The sequence below is a fragment of the Cricetulus griseus genome, assembly GCF_003668045.3.
Source record: "Cricetulus griseus strain 17A/GY chromosome 1 unlocalized genomic scaffold, alternate assembly CriGri-PICRH-1.0 chr1_1, whole genome shotgun sequence".
Lineage (NCBI taxonomy): Eukaryota > Metazoa > Chordata > Mammalia > Rodentia > Cricetidae > Cricetulus > Cricetulus griseus.
In genome coordinates, this window is record NW_023276807.1 from 104,611,802 (window position 1) to 104,633,051 (window position 21,250).

The window sequence follows — 21,250 nt, forward strand, 5'->3', positions numbered from 1 at the left end:
AACTGGCCATTATTCCTCATGGCTTTGTACAGATTCGGGACACGAAGACCCTGCTTCCCATGCCAGGGGTGATGGTCGGTGACATGGGGAAGAAGCTGGGGCAGAATGGCCTGGATAATGGGTGAGTGCCACTGGCCTCATCAGACAAACGCTGCCTCCCTGGGGCTTCTGGGTTGTTCTAAGCCATGACTGGAGCTGCTGCCAGTGCCACACTCAAGAGTGGAGGCTTCTCAGGGCCTGGCTTGGCTAGAGTAGGCACCAACCTGCACTTCTTTGAGTAGCAGCCATGGCCTGAATAGTCTCAATTCCCAGAGGTCCACCTTGTCCTAGCACCCTATGGGTCAGCTTCTCAGACTGTGACTCTCCAAGCTCTCAGATCAGTCTAGGGCTACCCGGTTGCCTGGGGAAACCCCAGGCTGGGGGTACCCAACTACATAGGACCTTCCTTTCTCTGTGAGGTCTCTTGGTGGTTGGCCTTATCTGTCCACTGTGGAGTCTGCCATGAATATTTGCTTCAAGTCTCTGAGGCAGTAATTGGCTAACTGCTGGGCATATGATGATCAGTGAGGTGCTTTTGACTCCCAGCCTAGGGTTGCTCAGAAATGGAGTTGATCTGTAGCAATGTGCACTGAGCACTTAAATACCATGGACTGGACTGAGCCTGGAAGGACCTTCACTAACTCCTTAACCAGGCCGAGTCCATGGTCAGTAGGACAGCTGGATGGCTTGAGGTTTATAGTGTCCCAGGTGGAGGAACAGTGGTGAAGCCAGCTCCTGAGGGTTCTCTGTGACTCTGAGCATCTGTCTTTGAGACCAGGTTGGCAGCAGCTGAGTGGCATCCAACATGGTAGGGCTCACTGTTATATCTACCATTCCTAGTCCAGCTTCTATGCCTAGCCCTCAGTAGCCCTACTGAGAAGTCTAGGTTACCTTCCTGCCTTCCCCTGGTCAGTGTGTACAGGTTCTACCTAGCTCCAGGATGCCTGGCTCAATGCACTTAGACCTCTCTCTGCCCACAAGATAACTCATGACTCTGGAAGAGGCCAAAATAGGATATCCCCAACTATTGTGTTCTATGCTTTATTAAGTGTGTTTGTTTACCTCAATTCTGTGTGTGTTTGGGCTCTCAGAGTCGCCTCAAGCAGCTGCTGTGGCTGGCTACTGAGGCTAGCCCCTCCAGAAAGAATCCTGACCTGGACCAGGTGCTTCCCAAGGCTCTTCTAGACACTCCACTGTCTGTCCATCACCAGAAGGCCGGGGCAGGGCCAGGGAAGGGCTCAGGCTTCCTACGTCTGCAGGTCAGATGCAGACAGTGTGGAGGGGCCCAGAAGCACCAATGCCTAGCAATATAAGCTTAAGGAGAAAGATCAGGACTCAAAAGTCACAGTGGTGTCACCCCCTCCGTTAAGGGCTCTGTGTGCAGCCTGGCTAACCTTGGCTTGTGTTGGTGGTGCATTGTAACATGTAGCCAGTGGTCCCAGTGCCTCTGTCTGCTTCTCTTTCTGGTCTACAAACTTTGGAGCATAACAGAGAGATTGTACTTGACCCCATCATAGCAGCTCCTGTTTTTAGAGAATGGGTAGTCTCCTGGGACGCATCTCACAGGCACCAAATCAGATGTTTACAGGAGCTTCAGAATATAGGTGTGGCAAAGGCTGGGCTGAGAGTCACCATGGACACACTGTGGGGCAGCCTGAGCAGCTGTTCCAGGAAAGCAAAGGCCAGTCCAGTGGCCTGTTGTGCCCTCTCTGTCGCGATTGGCCACAGGGTCCTTGGAAGAAACTAATAAACTAAGCTTCCTGCCTGCAGTGACCACAGGCCACCAGCAGAGGACTCTAGAGCTCTAGAACTGAGTGGCTGCTCTGATGGTGTTAGGTCTCAACTCAAAGAGCAGCACTGTAAGTTAGTGCTGCTTTTAAACTGGGCTCCATTTCTAAGTTACCCTTTGTCCTTCTGTAAGATTCCCCCAGCCTGTCAGGACTATCTGGGAATCCAGAGCAGTCAGCTGCCTGGAGCACTTTCAATCAAACATTCTAAAGCCAAGGATCTTTCCAGGGACACTGAGCCAAACCCTCAAGGTGCCCACTGTATTTTTCATGATGAGGGCAGTCCTTTGGGCCTGAGGAGTCCTCCCTGAAGAGGCTGAGAAGGGGCCCAGGACGAGGATCTGCCCCAGGTGGGGCTGCACTGGTGGTTCTCAAGGGGCCTTCAGAGAAGTTGCTGGAATTTGCAGCAGGACACCCGGGGGTGGAAGTTATGTGGCACACACACACAGTCTACACCCTTCCAACATGCCTGCCATACTCACACCAGGTGCCCCATGTTATACGCATGCCCCGTGTCACTGCCCTGTGTCATCCACACATCCTTTGCCCCATACTCCATCTTTCCCCATGCCACATGCCTTATATCACAAAGATACCCCATGTTACCGTCCTATTATTCACACACACACACACACACACACACACACACACACACACACACACACACACCATGACCCATCTGACCATTTCTGTGGATATAAAAGTGACCCAAAGAGCATTTGTGAGATTTACTCTCTTAAACTAGAGTGGAAACTTCACAAGTACAAGTGTGTTCAGACTCATTCTACCTCTGTGGCAAAAAGAGTGAAGATTTTCCACTCCTTAAAAAGTGCTTTCTGTTAACAACATTGTACTTGAAAAGCATTCCTTGGCTTTCAAGTAAACAGTTGAAGCACCTCGGCTTGGCACTGAAGCTGGGTTTCTTAAAAAAATGGGGCATTGTGTGTGGCCTACAGGCTGGGTGCAGGCCAGGTGGCTGCCAGACACACTGTTAGCTGGGTGTACTGTGTTAAAGTCTGCCACCCCAGGCCTCTTCTTAGCTCTGTCATGTGGGCACTGGGAAGGGCTGCTGTGTCTTCCTGGGTCAGGGTTTTGGGGAGATGACTCCTTCACCTTGAAGGATTCCCTCCTATTCCAACACCTCTGCTCCTTCTCACTGAGTGCCTGGTAGGGGCCAGGTACTGTAGACTTGCAAAAAAAAAAAAAAAAAAAAAAAAAAAAAACCCACAACAGCTCCAAAAATCTGCTGGCAGGACAATGGCTCACTGGGGGACAGGGACAACCAAGTGATTGCACTGAATAGGACTACCCACTGGTATCCTGGAGAGGGGTGTGCCTTGTGATCTTTGCATCTAGGGTGGAAATCATGTAGACATCCTAGTGGAGATGACAGCTTGCTTCACTCGCAGGGAAACCCAGGGAAGAGACAGGTCAGCAGAGAGCCTGGCCAGGTGGAAGTGTCACAGCATGGTAGTTTTGAATAGGGTGTGTCCTTTTTGAAAAACATTGCTTTTGCCTGCTGTTTAATGAGGGCAACTCAGGTGGAGTGAGGCTGCTTCCAACCAGGGACAAGGAGGTTGGATGTGGGTGAGGAACAGCAGGATGTCCTACCATCTTCACAGATGGTAGTTGGGGACTGATGAGGTCCTCTGTGTTTGCATAGCATCTTAGCCACCAGACACACTGCTATAGGAACCACTGAGATTTTCAAGTGTGTTTTATTTTGCAGTTGACATAGATTTGTAACTTTGTACAAGCTTCTTTCTTAAGCCATTGCAAAATGTCTCAGATTTTCAGTGCCCAGTATCCCTAGCGACAACTGTTAAACCCTTTTCCTAGCTGCTCAGGGGAAGCAGATCATTGTTCCCAAGCAGTAGACTGGACTGCAGGCTCTTCAGGTGTGACGCTTCTCTTTGCCAGTAACATGGGAGCACCTCCATCCTGGGGAATAAAGAGCTGGACCATAATGGTCCACACATGGCCCCATCACACATGCACCTTGTCTTTGGGGTTGATGTTACCTTCAGCTGCTCTTGGGGAGAGGAGGAAGCCCAGGAACCATGTGACAGGCTCTTGTGGGACTTGCATGATGGATGCCCACCTTTTCTCCTGCACAGATTTGCCATGTTCCACAAAGTTCGAATTCCTCGCCAGAACCTCCTGGACCGGACTGGAAATGTTACCTCTGAGGGCACTTACAGAACCCCCTTTAAGGTACCAGTGAACTGTGGGTATCTGTGGACAGAACTTCCCAAGTGTCTGTCACTGTGTGTTGGAGATTACCCCAGGAGCAGCTGGCCCTAGTTATAACACATACCAGTCTTGGTTGGGTGTGGTGCTGTCAGCAGAGAAGGAACTTCACCACAGTGTTGGTGGGCAGGGGTGGCCTGAATCTGGCAGCATTTTCTGGCTAGGTATCTATGTCTTCTTAGGTAGGGGCTGCTCTCCCAGAGCATCTCGCTGTCTTGGTTACTATTGCTGTGGTAAGACACTATGACCAAGGCAACTTTTAAAAGTATTTAATCTGGAACATGTGGTTTCAAAAGGTTAGAGTCTGTGGTGGCAGAGCAAAGGCATGACAACAGGAACAGCTGAGAGCTTACATCTTGATTCACAAGACAGAGAGAGGCACACCAGAAATGGTGTGAGTGTTTTGAAATCCCAAAGCCTGCCCCCTCAGTGACATACCTCTTCTAACAAGGCCATCCTTCCCAAACAGTTCCACTGGCAGTATTCAAATGTATGAGCCTATGGGAGCCATTTTCACTAATAGCACCACAGGAGGGTCACTTGGAAAGCTGTGTACAGATAGGGTAACCAGACATGGCGATACCTGAGAGTGGTCAGGCTGTGGGTGGAGATGAACCATGGGGCAGCCCACAGCTCTAGAGAGTGGTGCATACATGGGCAGGTGTCTGACTCTGAGAATAGAGCTCCAGGAAGAGATGTCCCAGGAGGATACTCCCAGGAAGGACACTCCTCAGACAGCCTTCACCCTTTGCCTGGTGGGAAAGCAAGAATAAATGCAGCAAAGTTACTTGAGAGAAATTAGCCCTGGGAGCCAAGAAGCCACAGAATAATATGAAAACAACCAAGTAAAATTTATCATCATGTGAAGGACTTGGAAGAAGGAATGCAGTGGAAGGTCCTGGCAAGGTGAGTCCCTGCCTACCACAGCAGGGTTCAGAGAAGTGACGGACCAATGTCCCAGCTAGAGAAAGAAAGACTGCTGAAAAGGATCTGTGTTGTTCTAGGGAAGAGAATCAAGGAAAAGCTATCTACTGACACACAGGGAAAAATAGGTTCGTTACAGAGGAGGTTCAGAAATCATGCTGCCGGAGACAGGTGAATAATCACCACTGTTACCTGCCTGCCTCTGCCTCCCAAGTGCTGGGATTAAAGGCACATGCCACCATTGCCCATCAAATTTAAACATTTTTAATGCCAACAAAACTGTGTTCTCCACATGAGAGTGTGACAAATGTCCCCTGTCTGAAGATTATCATATACACACTGTACTAATTTGGAAGAAGGACCCAAACAAGTAACCCAGAGCAGCAGCAGGAGGGGTCGAGGATCAAGGACACGAGGCTATCCACAACACCACTGAGGGGCCTGAGCACAGCTAGTGCCAAACATAGTAAAGAGCAGTGGAGTTCACAGTGAGACTGGAACACTGAGCACACAGGAGCTGGGCAGCTGGGGTCCAAGGAGCCATGTGCCAGCAGAGTGTCTGGTGGATGTGGAGCCCCATGCTGGACCACCCTGCATTTTGGTGCCCATCCAGGAAAAGGCAGGGCACAGTGCCCTCAAGTGGACAGTTCACAGGTCACCAAAGAAAAGGAGCCTCACACAGCTCAGTCACTGTATTTCTCTACTCAGAGCTCCCTCCTTGGGCAGCTGGAAGCATCTGGGGTACACCTTCGTCTTTGGGGCATTCTCTGAGGCTGCATAACATCTGACTGATTTGTGACCCTGCTTTTCTTCCCAGGATGTCCGGCAGCGTTTGGGAGCATCCTTGGGCAGCCTGTCCATAGGACGTATTTCCATTATTGGCTTCTCTGTGGTCAACCTGAAGCTGGCAGTGTCCATAGCACTCCGATTCTCAGCCACACGGTGTCAGTTTGGACCCACAGATGAGGAAGAAATTCCTGTCCTTGAATATCCACTGCAGGTACTGCTTGTTCTTCTTGGCTCCTGGGAGTTGGTGAGAGTTCTCAGGGAATGCCCTGACCGAGGACAATGGGACCAATTGCACCTGCCAGGCACCAGGGCCTTGGGGTGACTTTTTTAATTAAAAGCATATGTATGGTCAAAAGGAAGCAAACTGGGGTGGAGGAGAGCCAGGGACTCAGGTGGCAGGTACAAGCCTGCTGAATGTGGAGATGAGGTCACTCTGCTTTGGCAGGTGATGCTGTTCTGGGTCAAGCTACATTCTTTGACTCATCTGTCCCATCCCTAAGAAATGACCCTAAGGAAGTCATTTCTGAAAGCAGCAGGTGAGCCCAGCCCTTTAAACACTGTGGCGTTTAAAGCAGTAGAAATGGTACCCAGCCTTGCATCCTCAGAGGCCATGAGTGGAAAGGGGCGCATCACAGCCACCTCCTGTCATCCCCACTGCGTGTTCTGTTCAGGTGCCCTTTGTAGCCAGAGGGGCAGTCATGACCCTACTTTATGGGGATAAGGGTCAGGTAGGTGACCTGGTTGCTAAATCTGGCTTAGGTCTTATGCCGAGTGCTAAAGTGGTGGTGCACACCTTTAATCCCAGCCCTCTGGAGGCAGAGGCAGGAGGATCTCTGTGAATTCGAGACCAGCCTGGTCTACAAGAGCTAGTTCCAGGACAGCCTCCAAACCCACAGAGAAACCCTGTCTCGAAAAACCAAAAACAAAACAAAAAAAAAAGTAGGTGTTTGAGTGACAGTCTAAGGAAATGAGACAGCATTGCCCTTTCCCTTCACTTTCCTCTTATGTTGGCAATGAGCTGTTTAGGAAGTGAATGTTAAAAAAAAAAAAAAAAAAAAGTCCTACCATGCCTCGGTGGCCCACGTGCCCTACTGTGCTATCATCCTTGTATCTATGGCAATGACATATTGACCATTCTGGGTGCCAAGGGGAGCCCAGTGTCTAAGGAGCTCTAACCCAGGTCCTCATTGTTGCTGCCACTTCCTGGGGCTGCAAAAGGCTTACAGAATTGGCTTACAGAATGGAAACAACTGACATAAAGTCTGACACTTTGCACATGTGGAACAGCCATGGTGGCAGTTCACTGGGTCCCTTTGAGGCCCCACCTATCCCTTCCAATCCTTTCATCTCCTCATCCATTTGTCCATCCAACAGTGGGTGTATGCTTTGTGTATCAAGTGCTAGTACGTGAGCCCCCCTGACCCCAGGTGATTGATCACCTTTCATAGATTCAAGAAGTACAGTGCTGGGGCTGAAGAGAAAGCTTGATCGTTTAAAGCACTTGCAGCTCTTTGAAAGGACCTGGGTTTGATTGTCAGCACCCATATGGTGGTTCGAAACCACCAGTAACTTCAGCTCCTGGGGAATCTGATACCTTCTTCTGGCCTTGGGTACCAGGTACACATGAAGTGTGTATATGTAGCACACACAAGGAAAACATGCATACTCATAAGATAAGCATAAAAAATTGGTGCCTGTCTTGGACTGAATTGGCACCAGCAATGGGTTTCCTTCATTCCCAAGGAAGCTGACTCAAGGTAAGTGGTAGACTGACTAACTGGGCCAGTCCCTCTGAGTACCTGTCATGTGTCTTGTTTCCCTCAGCAATGGCGCCTACTTCCATACCTGGCAGCTGCCTATGCCTTGGACCACTTCTCCAAGACACTCTTCTTGGACCTGGTAGAGCTACAGAGTGGCCTGATCCAGGGAGACCACAGTGTCAGGCAGGTGAGACATCTGCTTTACTGTAGCCGAGGTTGAGAAGCCCCATTTCAGCATTGTGGCCAAACAAAAGCAGCTGGCTATGGGAGCAGAGCCTGTGTGAATTCCTTCAGCTGCCCAGAGACTTGCAGTTTGGACTACATCCATCACCCCATTTCTTAGGGATGCACTGGTAGAGCAGAACTCACAGCTTTAGAGCACAATGGTTTTCACACTGTGTTGCCACGCCCAGAGGATGATGTCTCAGCTCTTGTCTTTTCATAAACAGCTGCACAGAGGTCTGAATCCACTCCCTCTGAGCTGACAGCCCAGGATTTGTGCCAAAAGTGAGCATGCAGCCCCACTGAGTCAGCTGTTCTGCACAGTGAAGTCTGTTGCTGGCTTCTCTGTTAGTAGCCTATGGGGTTGGTGCTTGGCCCCTCCTTGTGCTGCTCCCTTAGTGGAAATCAGATGTCAATCAAAAGACACGGGTCTAGAAGCAGATTAGAAGTGCTGCAGACTGTGGCTATGTACTCTGTCCTAAACAGCTTGTCAGATGAGTTGCACTGGGATGCCCAGCACTGATCTGGAGTGAGAGGTTGGAGCATTGCACATGCTGGCATGGTTCCCTGGATAGGAACAGTCTACATGCTTTCTCTAGTGAGTCTGTAACCTGCCTGCTGACACTCTTCTGTTTTTTTTCTTTCTGAAACCCTGTGGTTGAACCTAGCCAGGCACAGTGGTAACTGAAACTCTCCTTAGCAGACACAGTTGGCTAAAGGAGTCATATTGTGTAGCAGGCATTGCATTCAAGGAAGTAGAAATGAGGATGTGTTTGTGCTTCAGGAAGAAAGCCCAGGGGTGCCCATGCTGCTAAGCCATCATCAAACATCTGCATGACTATGGTCCTAGACTTCCCTCTCTTTAGAAGGCTGCACTGGCTTGGTGTTGTGCTAATCTTGTGGCCTTCTCTGCAGATGGTCATGTTCACTACACATCCATGAACTTAGCAGGAGCCGAGTCTAATGGTCTGTAATGGATATGCTGCCCTTGAGATGTATTTTCCATACAGAGCTGTGATGCACTTATTCTCATGCTGTGAACCTGTGCAATGCTGGATTTCCTTTTCACCAGCGCTGAAGCTAGGGCCTGACATGCATGGTCAGAGTCTGTCTTCACCTCTTCTCACTGGGATGTCTCCCACAGGCAGAGCTTGGACGTGAGATCCATGCACTGGCATCGGCTGGCAAGCCCCTAGCCTCGTGGACAGCTCAACGAGGAATCCAGGAGTGCCGTGAAGCATGCGGGGGACACGGCTATCTGCACAGTAAGTTTGGGTTAGTTTGGAGCAGTTTTCTGTCCTTGGTTCTCCCATTGCTTATGAGATTAGGGTTCCACAAAGGGCAGCCTGTTTTTCTGATAAGATTGTATTGGGATACAGCCATACCCACTCAGGCACACACTTTCTCTGGCTGTTTCCACATTGAAGCAGCAGTGCTAAGTCCTCACAGCAGAGACCTGAAATATTTACCCTCTGGCCTGTCACAGGGCAAGTTCACCAACCCCTGTCCTACCCAGATACCACTTTCTGGTGCTTCATGCTTCCTGGTCAAAAGTTGGGATAATGAGGAAATGTGAAATATGTGTAATCCCAGCATGCCCCTGAGCAGAATTAGCAGGTTACTTCAGTGTGACATTTGGCTGGTGACTTGTTGGAAGCCAGCATTGGTTTTAATGTAGTTCTGAAACTACACATCACACAAGCAGCTGGTACATGACTGCTGGTGAGCAACCAGCTGGCCCAGTCAGAGCTTGGTGTGGTCTCCATGGTAACTGGACAGGTTACCTTCACTATGCCTCAGTTTTCTTGTTAGAAGATGATAGAATTATACACACAGCATGTAGGTTCTTCCAAGGAGTCAGTGCATATAACTGACTAGAGGACTGCGCCTATAGCACTATAGTTAGTATACAGTACTAGTATACAATGGCCAGGTAATAACTTCTTTAGCATTAATTTAGAATGGTTACTCTGACCTCCACGCTCTGCCACTCACCTGCAGACTTCTGCTGTTCACATCAGAAATGACTAACAATAACTGACTGCTCAAAGCTGGCCACTGCTGCTGCACACAGTGCAGAACTGCCAGCCCTTCAGTGGCCAGAGAGATGATTCGGGCTGCTGTGGAGCTGTGGATGTTCCTGTGATACTCTGGATTTGATACTCCCAGTAGCCTGCCCCTGCCACTCAGCTTATTCTGGTGTGGCCTCCACTCCTCCACGATGTTTCTTCCTAGCACTACCTCACAATGACCATGTCTGAGTTATTTATTTGCCTGTTTTTGTCCTTTCTACAGTGTTCTTGGTAGGGCTTTTATTTGTTGTTATAACTCACAAAAACACATAAAGTTTAGCTTTGGTCCGGTTTTAAATAGAATAAGGAAATTACATCTTGAAGTACTACAGACGCAACCATGACTGACTCACAGCTCATGACTTACCAGTCAGGATGCATGGACCAAAGTCAACAGGAATATAAAGAGCTATATCAAGGTTACATGTCAGCTGTCTGATTCCCCAGGAGGTCTAACCCCAGGCCTTTACCTAGAGGGTTAGCTATAGCATGGAGGGGCTGGACTGGCTTCTCCATCTGCCTCAAAGGGAATATTTTCCATCAGAGAGGAAGGGCTGCAATGCCGGTTCTGGATGGCTTGCCTGAGGCAGACCCTGGGCAAAGTGCATCTCATGAAGTGCATGCAGGCCTTAGCTGTTCACATAGCAGGAGATTGTGTGAAAAATCTTTGGTCAGAAATAAGATTTTTAAGGTTTCAAATTGCTATAAAAGAGTAGCCCCATGTCCTGTCTCTGGAGTGGTCCCCACACTCTGGGGAAGCTCTGCTAGGTGATTCTTCAGGTAATACCAACAAGCAGAAAGGTGACAGTCCTAGGTCCTTACTGCCGCCAAACCCTGTACTAATTGTTCTTGTGCCATCCCATAGCCTTCCTGGAGGTGACTTTTCTTACTTAAGGATGGGGAACAGCCAGGACACAGCCAGCAGATGTGGGCCAAGGGGCAGGGAGGCCAGCACTTCCTGCCCCTGGATGGGTGGGCCTGTGTGTGTGGGGGCACCTCTCAGAGCACCTTGGATGACCCTGTGGTGTTTTTGCAGTAAATCGGCTTGGTGACCTCAGAAATGACAATGATCCAAACTGCACCTATGAGGGTGACAACAACGTCCTACTACAGCAGACCAGCAACTACCTGTTGAGCCTCCTGGAGCACCGGCTCCAAGGTAGGCATTTCTGTGGGAGGCTGAGCTCAACAGGGCACAGGACTCTCTCAGGCTCTGGGGATTCCAAGTTTGTGTCAATATATGTCCTCAAGCCAGGCATGGTGGTGCAGTCCCATAATCTGAGTTCTCAGGGGGCCAGGGAAGGGGGAACATCTCAAGTTAAAGTCAAAACATTGTCTCACCAGGCAGTGGTGGTACGTGCTTTTAATCCCAGCACTTAGGAGGCAGAGGCAGGTGGATCTCTGTGAGTTTGAAGCCAACCTGGACTATAGAACTATAGAACAAGTTCCAGGACAGCCAAGGCTACACAGAGAAACCTTGCCTCCAAAAACCAAAAACAACAACAAAGAAGGAAGGAAGGAAGGAAGGAAGGAAGGAAGGAAGGAAAGAAAGAAAGAAAGAAGGAGGGATGCTATCTCAAAAATAAAAAGCTAAAGCAAAGATGGGCCATCTGCAGGGTGAATAAAGTCATCTGGTAGTGGAGGAGCTTCCTAGGTGCAGGCAGAATGGGGATGCTTAGCCAGAGATGGATGAGCTAGCAGGTTAGGCTCTGTGGATAGGGGCTCCCTGCCTTTCTCCTGAGTCACAGAAGTGTGTGCCCTAGATGGAGCTGCCTTCACAAGCCCTCTCAAGACAGTGGACTTTCTGGAAGCGTATCCTGGAATCTTGGGCCAGAAGTTCATGGGCTCCAGCAAAGCAGACTGGCTGGACTCCGCAGGTACTAGCATTCTCCCCTCCAGTGCCCTGCTTTTCCTGTCATTGCCCCAGGAATGAGCCTGGCCACAGGGAAGGGTGGTAGCACTTACACTGGGGTGGCCATTGATGGTGGCAGGGGGTGCTTTTCTGGCTTGCAGTATTTCCTTGGTTTTGTTGCTGTCTGTAAATCTTGGAAAGATTTCTCTGTGGCACCCACCTTCCTCCTGCCCATGACTTGATCCTTTGGGAGGAGCTGGGAAACAGTGTGTCACATGAACTAAGAATGAATGGACATCACCCCAGCCTTGGCTGTGGCCCCCAGAAGTTGATGCCGATTTTTGGCATTCTAAGGATGACATTTAAGGTTCAAGGATGGCTATCAGGCAGCCCTGGATCCTGTCCTGAGGTTATCTGCGTACTGAGAGGATCAGACATCCACTGTCTCACAGTTTAAAAGTAGACATCCAAAATCAAGTTATCCTTCCTTGCCTTTCCCTGATCCTGGGGGCACTCTTGGTTTGTGGCTGTGACACTTCACCCTCTGCGTCTGTTGTCACAGGATATCCTTTGTCTCTGCATAAGGACCCCTGTTATTGGAGGTGAGGCCTGGCCTAGTCCAGGGTGACCTCACTTTATTAGATACTTCTTCCCACCTGCAAAGACCCTTTTAATAAAGCCAGTAACAGATTCTAGAGGTCAAAAACTTGAAAGACATTTGGGGACCACATGTTTGCACTGCACCTGGAAGGACCCTGAGAAGGGAATACCACCCCAGACCCTAGCCCAGCCTCACCTGCTCCTTAGAACACCTAAGACTGAAGTTACAGCAGCCTGCCTTTCCACTGCAGCTTCCCTCATGATTGCTGTGTGGCCATGAGTGAGCTGCTAGACTATAGTGGGAAATTACCAATACAGAGTCAGGTAGAAATATAAGGGTATTTAATAGGGAAAAGCCTTAACTTACAGAGCGACCTAGCCAGCCGGTGGGTCAGCAGCCTGTACAGCAAGTACCAAAGAGAGACCGAAACCGCGAACGCAGTCACACTACGTCACTCTGATCACGCCCTCACAAGCCTGGTCAGGCACACCTGTAGCCAGCCCCTAAGAAGGCGTGGCTACAGCTTCCCCTACACTAGACCTCTATGAGGCTATCACAAACAGATGTGATCATCATTTTCCTGGGAACAGGCTCTGTGACACCAGAGGAAATAGACCCAACCTGATGTGGCCAGACCCCTATTTCCTCGCCACGGGCTCTGACCATGACCAGCTACCTACCAGAAGTACCCTTGCTCCTTGGTCCATGAAACCCGCAGGTCCTTTGGATCAGGTGCTGAGCCTTTTTACCCTGGGATGTAGGGTATGGAGAGCATGGACTCCACCATGTAGCTCGTCAGAACCTATTTCCCCTTCAAGGCTGTGTGTCCTCACTCACCAGTGCCCTATGTCCTGAGTAGTGTGGGAAGTCAGCTCAGGTATGGCAGGAAGGATGAGCCCTCCTTCTGCCTCTCTGCCATTTCCCTGGCCAGGTCCCAGCAACCAGCCCTGGCTCTTTCCTCTGTAATTAGCTCTCTGCTGCCAGTGGGGAGCTTGTAGATAACAGCATGCCAGGATGAGACCTTAGCAGGGCAAGTGCCAACCTATAGCCCTCTAGCTGACCAGTAAGGCTATGGATGGGGAATACAGGTGTCTATCCCCTTAGCCCCTGGCCATTCTTAGCAACTAGGCACCCTGATGCCCATGCTGGCCTCAGTGCCCCTGAAAGAGCAGTCACTGTGTCTTAGCTGGCTGAGTGGCTCTGTGATCTGCGGTCTCAAAGCTGCAATGACAGTGTGAGAATGTTGTCAGTCACAACCACCCTGTCAACTCTGTCTGGTAGAGGGCCTCGGGCAGCTACCCTCAGTGACTGGATTTCTCTCTCTGCAAAACTGCCCATCCTCTACTGTCCTCATGAAGACCACCTGGGTATATATGGCCATCAGTGTTGTATGCCCAGGGTTACAGGTGTGGTGACAAGTGCCCTCAGTTGTTTCTTGTGTCCCCTCCAAAGCTCTCCTGGCAGCATACCACTGGCTTGTCTGCTACCTGCTCCAAGGAAGTCATCAGAAATTCTGTCAAGAGAAAAAGTCTAGAGGCAGTGACTTTGAAGCAAGAAACCACAGCCAGGTAGGTTTGTTTTACAGTTTGCATCTGTTCTATTGCTCTGGTGTCTGTTGTGGGAAGTCAACGTCCTGGCAGTTGCAGGCTGGACCCTTACACCCTGTAAAGTATTAACACCCAGTCTTGCTGCCTGTGGGAGAGATGAAGATACAGTGCCAAGTGGTGGCTGCTGGAAACCAGAACAGCAACAGCTGGAGTGGAGTGTGAGGTGTTAGAACCTGGACCCACAGTAAGGGCTGTCAATGAGGCAGTGCCTCCACAGCCTGTCCCCACCCCTTCTCACCCCTCACTGTCCAATACTTCTCAGCCACCATCTTCAGTTGGGAAAGGTCACAGTACCTCCTACTCTCTGGCCACCTGGCTTCGTATCCCCACCCCCACCCCTGAAGCAGCCTGTGCTTGGGTTCACAATCAAGCAGCACATGCGTGGATTTAAATCCTCTGTGGATTTTGTTGTTTTTGTTTTGTTTTGTTTTCAAGACAGGGTTTCTCTGTGACTTTAGAGGCTGCCCTGGAACTAGCTCTTGTAGACTAGGCTGGTCTTGAACTCACAGAGATTTGCCTGCCTCTGCCTCCCAAGTGCTGGGATTAAAGGCGTGTGCCACTACCGCCTGGCTTCCTCTGTGGATTTAAAAGTTCAGGCGAGGCAGTGCATTAGGGGCAGGGAAAGATGTGCTGACAGCCCCCAAGGGGTCTTTATTGGCTAGACTCCCTAGAGAGGTGATCAGTCTGTGGCTGGAGAGGGCCTGCAGCCGCTCATCAATCTCACACACAGTTTAGAAACAGGGGACTGCATTTCAGAAGCCCTGGAGAACAGTGCAGCATTAGCCCTGTCCAGTAGAACCTGTGCTCCTCTGCCACCCCTAGCCACACAGGAGGACAGATCCTGTGCCCTGGACTACTTGTTGGTGTCACAGTGCTGTTGTGACAGCCTGTTGGGCCTCTATTCTCTTGAGAGTTGGGCATGGGGCCAAGTAAAAGTGGGCTGTCTTGGAGTGTGTAAATGTTATAGCCTTCCCTTCACCGGGCTTAGCTTCACTCCAATATTGTGTGTGTGTGTGTGTGTGTGTGTGTGTGTGTGTGTGTGTGTGTGTGTGTGTTACTGTGTCCATGCTGCTTAGCCTCACATACTGACCTAGGATGACTGTTTGAACATGGACTTCAGTCTACAGTTCCCTGTAGTCCCTTCTCATATGAGACCCAGTTGTACAGTCATAGTGATTGGCTACCTCCGGCACACACCAGGCCTTTGTTCCATTTGCAGGTGTACTACTGTCGGCCCCTGGCCCTGGTCTTCTTGGAGCTCACTGTGGTGCAGCGATTCCACGTGCACACACACAGCTCCAGCGTGCCTCCATCTCTGCAGGCTGTGCTTAAGCGGCTCAGCACACTCTATGGCCTGTGGTCCCTGAGCCAGCATACAGCCCTGCTCTACCAAGGTGAGACTGGAACTTAGACCTCAGCTGAGAAAGTCTAGTGACCAGGTACCTTTCTCTTTAGTGAAAGTCATCACAGAGAAGCTCCTGCCACCAGTACATTCCCAGCTGCACAAATCACTGTAGAAGTTCTACAGGAAGGCTGCTGTGGGCTTGAAGTGACACTGAGGGGCTGGGTCTCTTACTCTGTCCCCTGGTGGCTTCAGAGGCCTGTGTGCCCCACACACCACAGCCCCATGACCCCTCTTGGCTGCCAGCTCCTCATATCCACCTGCAGTGCATCTGGGCACCTGTGCAGTCTGATCCTGACACCTGCCTACCTGTGTACTCCGTGTCCCTCCTATGATAGGATTCCACCCAGCCCCAAGCCTCAGGTCCTGGTCTCCCTCACAGCTTCTTAGCCAGGACTGACACATGCCCAGGGACAAGGAACCTCAGAACTGGCCCTGAACGAGCACATTTCTTGTGTGACACAGTAGGCTAGTCAGTCCTGTGATACCCTGACACCTCTGTCCAAAAGGCTGAATGAGGCTGAGTGGAAAAGCCACTTCTGATGGGCTGTGGCCACAGGGCTGAGGGATGTGTGACAAGGTTATGCTTGCAGGTGGCTACATTTCTGGTGAACAAGCAGGAAGAGCGATGGAGGATGCCATCTTGGCACTGTGTATGCAGGTGAGTCAGATCACCTTTTTCGGGATCCTCTCTGTCCACACTGTGTAGCCCCCACCGTTATCTTAGAGTTATCTGCTTGCTTGCATTCTGCCATCACCCAAACGTTAACTTAAATTTCAGTGTGCTTGGCAGGAGTTATTTGAAGAAAAAAAGATTGTTTTCATTTCAAGAAAATCCTTGGGTGTCTCCACAGCATATTGCTCTGTGGGGCTTAATAATAGTCTGTGTGAGGAAGCAGGGGTCAGGGAACTGCCGCCTCAGCTGCAAGTGTATGATAGCTTTCACAGGAGCGCAGGAGCACTTTTTGCCCTTGTGGCTTCTGGACTTCCTTTCCTGCTTTAGAACAGCAGTCGCCAGATTGGCCATAGGCTGGGGATGAGCGTCAGGGGACACACTAACAAGCTGCACCGTCACCTCTGCCAGCTCCGCAGCCTTGCTGCAATAGCAAAACGCTGGCTGTCCTGAGTGAGTGGCGACATGGTAGAAAAATGCAAACACACACCCAGGGAGTCTATAACCCAGACCTGTGAGGCCTCGGAGCACTGTGCGCCTGCTCAGGTTTCCAGTGCTCTGTAGCAACCAGCTGAGTGGCTCTGTTACTCTGCGGTTGCCCTGGAGACTGTAGGGCGTTGCCAAGTGGACGGACTTTGTTTCCCAACAGCTGAAAGATGATGCGGTGGCCTTGGTGGACGTGATCGCCCCTTCTGACTTTGTTCTGGGCTCCCCAATTGGCAAAGCTGATGGTGAGGTAAGGGGAATGCCCCCTGTGGCCATTGAGGCTTGACTGGAGTCTGTGTGTGTCCTAAGGTAGTGAACAGAGTTGGGTACCTTCCTGGAAATTGTCTTACATGTTGGGGAGGCTTTCTGGTGACAAGAAAAACCAGTGGTGTCACAGCTCTTGTACCCATTCCTGATGGCCCTTTACCCTATGGAACAAGGAAATTGCACTGCTGCCCCGGGGTGACATATAGTTCCTCTGTGAGGATTGAGGTCTCAGCCTCCTTGCTCCTCCCTGCCTGCTTTCTACATGGGGCCCTGCAACTCAGTCACAGATACCATTACCCACCCTGGCCATCCCAACTGAGGGGGCCGCTGTCCCTCTGTACCTACCTGAACAGCCCCCACAACCCTCACTTAACTTCCTTAGCCCACTCGCTACCAAATTCTATAATGGTTTCTTCAGAAGCAGTTAGTGGGCTAGACCTCTCCATCCACAGGATGTCCCATCCGACAGCAACCAGGCATCCAAGAAGCACCTGAACTCTCTGCCCCTGCTGCACCCTCCTGCCCTGCCCTGCCATGCCTACCTCTGTTGCTTCTGTCCTTTTATACTGTGCTTCTCTGACCCTCCAAACCCAGCCCCCCATTCTACCCTCTGTTCTAGTGTGCTGGGCTGGTTCCTACCACAAGGTCCCTGCATATGCTATGCCACTGTCTGGAGTACCCTTCTGTTCGCTCAACCTAGCTTGAGCCCCACCAGCTCTGTCCCCCTCACACAAACACCCGTTCTTCTGTCAGGTGGTCCTGATAGCTCAGAAGTAACTTCCTGTGTGACACCCTACCACAAGGTGATGCTCATGTAGGGAGACACTTATAGCCTGGCATTTCCACAGTACCTTGCTACCCACGGGGCTAAGCCTCCATTATTCTGGCAACATGACATTGCAAGGTGTTCCAGTCACGTGCTTGAGGTCTGATGGTTGTGAGCTATGGGATGGGACCCAGTTCATCCCAGGACCACAGGTGGCCATCTGTGAGATGGAGAACAATAGTGAGGGAATGGAGCCCACTGTCTTCAAGCACCATTGGATTCAGTGCTTCATAAGCCTGGGAAAAGCCTGTCTGGGGCAGTCTGAACCCCAAGATCGGCATACTCAGGCCGCATGTGCATTGGGATGGGCATCCAGGGAGCAGATATGAACCAGGGCTGAGCAAAGCATTCCCAGATGCATCAGGAGCATCTGCAGGCAGGGCCAATGGCTCGCTGTGTTACCACATCATATTTATAAGAGCCCAAGGTGCAGAGAAGCCTGCCAGGTGGTCCATGCACAGCACAGTCTATCATGGGCAGAGATCTGGGCCCGGTTGATGGACAGAGCACTGAGGAGTAGGGCTTGCCTCACTTGAATCCCCTCAGGCAGACAGGCCTCTCAGGCATTTGTAAGAAGGACTTGCATGATAGGACACTACATGGCACCTGAAGAAGGAACTGTGGCATGTGCCCTGTGATCAGGACCTGCTGAAGGTGGAGAGCAGCTGTCCCTGGATGGAAAGGGACTTCTGGTCTGAGTGCTGCAGCTCAGTCCATGGCCCCCAGGCACTGCCTGGCAGGGTGACTAACTGCACACACTGGGCAGCATAAGTAAGTGGTGCTCTGACCCAGCTCTCATAGGTAGACACAGGTTCTGATATGCAAACTCAGGTGGGGATCTGAGAGATCACAGAGGGCAGCACTGTGAAATGTGGCCGAGTTCACACTCCATGGGGGAGCAGGCCGGGTCTGCAGTGTGAGAGAGTAGCTCGCAGCCCTGGGTCCCTCTAAGCCATCTGCTGTGTTACGGCTCTGCCCTAGCTGACTCTGCCCAAGGTGTCCATGTCTGCAGCAGGTGTAGGATACCCCAGGTCTGTACCTTCCCTCCAGATAGCACCCACTTTACCTGTTTTCCACTGAGGAACTGTGGCTAAGAATAGCTAAGACTCTAGTGGGGCCATTGGGGACCCAAGCCCCCGACCCTGCTCCGATCTCCTGGCTTGTGCATCCTGAGCTGTAAGGTAGTGGGGACAGGTCTCAGAGAAGACAACATGTCCTGGCAAATGTGGGAGGTGAGGGTAGGAGTAGGGGCAAGGAGCCTATGTGGATGTAGGGGTGGCCACCGTAGGCAGAGACTTCCCAGGGAAGGAACATTTCACAAGGGGATGGTTCCCATCAGAAACACTTTTATGGTACTTCATAATTAAATTTCCTTAATTACTTCCTACTAAAAAATAAAAGGCTTATATAATTCAAACACATATCATCTTAACATCTCCAAAAAAAGAGACAGTGAAGAATTTCCTGTTCTCACAAACCAGAGGCTATCACACTGTCACAGTGGCCATTTATCCTCTGCTAATTACAGCCTCTACTTCTACCTGCAGCTCTATAAAAACCTGTGGTCAGCTATCCTGCAGCAGGACGGTGTGCTGGAGCGTGCCACCTGGTGGCCTGAGTTCACTGCCAACAAACCTGTGGCCAACAGGCTGAAGTCCCAGCTGTAGACGTGGTGGGAGAGGTGGCCACAGCAGAAGCAGCCGATCCAGTGGCCTGGACCCAGGAGACACCAAGATACCCACGCTGAAAACCACACACAGCAAATATTTTCCTTGCCCCTAGTCAACCTGTCATACATACCCATCCTCAAATGTCTCACATGCAGGGTCAGGGCGTTTGCTCTGTATGTCGCCCCGAAGCTCTTGGGATTTTAACCATGCCCTCTTGGGAATACAGTTAGGAAGGTGAAGTCAGAGCTCACAATGAAGGCTTCTGCTCAGGTGAATTTTGGAGTCCATGGGAGATTTTTGCAAAGCTTTCTTCTCTGATTCTTTAACTCTTCTGTGGTATGCCATACCTTGGTTTTACTAGCCACTTATGGCTCTATACCATGGACCATCAGAATGACATAATTTGAAGATTTTCTTGGGGAAAATGCTTTATTATTTCTTTTGGTGGCACCAGAAGTTTCCACTGAGGAAGTGCTCCCACAGAGGAAGTGCATGGTGGTGGAGACATCTAGCCTACTCACCATGACATCCCCACTGTGTCAGTGACTAACTGGTTGGCAGTGGTTTCGGTCCTTTTTATTTCTAAAACAGGAGAAATGCCCGGTGCTATCTGTCCCCACCAAGTATCCCTCAGCGAATTCACACATGGCATGACCCTGCTACACTGGTCACAGCGTGAGACCCTTGTACTTCTGAAAGGTACGGGGGCCATGCTGCCATCCCTTCCAGCTGTAGGAAGGTTCCTATAGCCTTTCTGATGGGGTGTTCTGAGCCCCGGGTGCTTGCTGAGCCCAAGAGCCTCTTTCTTCACCACCTTGCTCTTAGTCAACCACCGCCCCATCCTGGCTTAACCCCCCCTCCCCAGAGTTCCACCCCAGCACAATGGCATGGGTTGACTCTAGGGACCACCAACTGGAGTCCTTGTGGAACATGGGGACCATGTGTTCACAGATGGTCCTCTCCACCTGGATCTGTGGCTTTTCCCAACAATGAAGACTAAGTCTCAGATCTTCTTGGCTCCTGCCACACAATGGTCATCTCAGCCACCTGTTCACCTGACCATATTTTTGTGTGGGAGCTTGATGTGCTATCGTGTCTGATTGGAGACTGACCAGCGAATCATAGAAGTGGCCAAGGTCAGTAGAGTGTTGCATTAAGTTAAGTCATGTGGTTCCCAGGGTCAGGCAGTCTGACTACAGAGCTTTCTTTGGTGGCTGGTGCAGACAGATTTGAAACGATAGAAAACTGTATCAGCAGCTACAGCTTCTGAGGGAGGGGGAGTCAGTTTTCTCTTAAGAGTGGCCACTGGTGGGTTGACCATGCTCCACTGCATGCTCACACACGCAAGAGCTTATGTGCAGTCACAAAGTGGTCTTGATGGAGATTTTAAAAGATAGGTGTGTGTGTTTTCATATCCACCCACTCTTTGGACACCCCATTTGATGGCTGTTCTGTCAGACTGCAGGGGATGAAGCCTGTATCCCAAGTCTCTGCTTGTGTGCATGCACTCCACTCCTCAGTCCCGAGGGTGAGGCTGGTGGCATGTGAAACAGGCCTCTGGGCAGGGGCCACATTATTAAGACAAACTTGTAAAGGGCCCTTAAAAATGAAACATTTGTAAACAGCAGTAAAAACTTGAAAAATTGCAATAAAGTGTTGAAATTGAAGCCCTGCTTTCTCCTGTTGTGTATGGATACTATTGAGCAACAGCAGAGTTCAAAAAAAAAAAAAAAAAGAAAACAAATGTTTCTGGTGACCTCACACCTTTTACTCATTTACTTTGGTCACAAACACAGAGCCTGTTCATTGTGTTTTTTGGCTCCTGCCAAGTTGCCTCCACCCAGAAGTTTGGGCAGTGGTAGTGACCTGTGTTGCGTGGTCATCTCGCCTCTCCCAAGGATATCCATCATCACCTGGCTTTGCATCACCAGGTGTCATGTTGGCATGCATCCTATTGAATGCTTTTCTTTGTGTGTGTGGGGGGGGTGGGCATCTTTTCCCACTTGAAATGATGGTGTGGCTG

The 21,250-nt window shown here is 50.5% G+C and overlaps 1 protein-coding gene across 6 annotated transcripts in view; it reads left to right on the top strand.

Annotated features, from left to right (window-relative positions):
• Acox3 (acyl-CoA oxidase 3, pristanoyl) overlaps positions 1–20,962 on the top strand; it is a 34,129-nt gene extending 13,167 nt beyond the window's left edge. For 5 of the 6 annotated variants that reach the window (XM_027387117.1, XM_027387119.2, XM_027387120.2 and 2 more), the window contains exons 8-19: positions 33–121; positions 3,944–4,040; positions 5,818–6,000; positions 7,614–7,736; positions 8,916–9,036; positions 10,880–11,002; positions 11,607–11,720; positions 13,749–13,864; positions 15,123–15,297; positions 15,899–15,966; positions 16,628–16,714; positions 19,105–20,962. In XM_027387117.1, the coding sequence (XP_027242918.1) occupies positions 33–121; positions 3,944–4,040; positions 5,818–6,000; positions 7,614–7,736; positions 8,916–9,036; positions 10,880–11,002; positions 11,607–11,720; positions 13,749–13,864; positions 15,123–15,297; positions 15,899–15,966; positions 16,628–16,714; positions 19,105–19,224 (1,416 nt within the window). In that variant the 3' untranslated portion in view covers positions 19,225–20,962. The remainder of the gene's footprint in view (positions 1–32; positions 122–3,943; positions 4,041–5,817; positions 6,001–7,613; positions 7,737–8,915; positions 9,037–10,879; positions 11,003–11,606; positions 11,721–13,748; positions 13,865–15,122; positions 15,298–15,898; positions 15,967–16,627; positions 16,715–19,104) is intronic. The other variant, XM_027387121.2, reaches the window with a different exon arrangement.
• Positions 20,963–21,250: the final 288 nt, after the last annotated feature.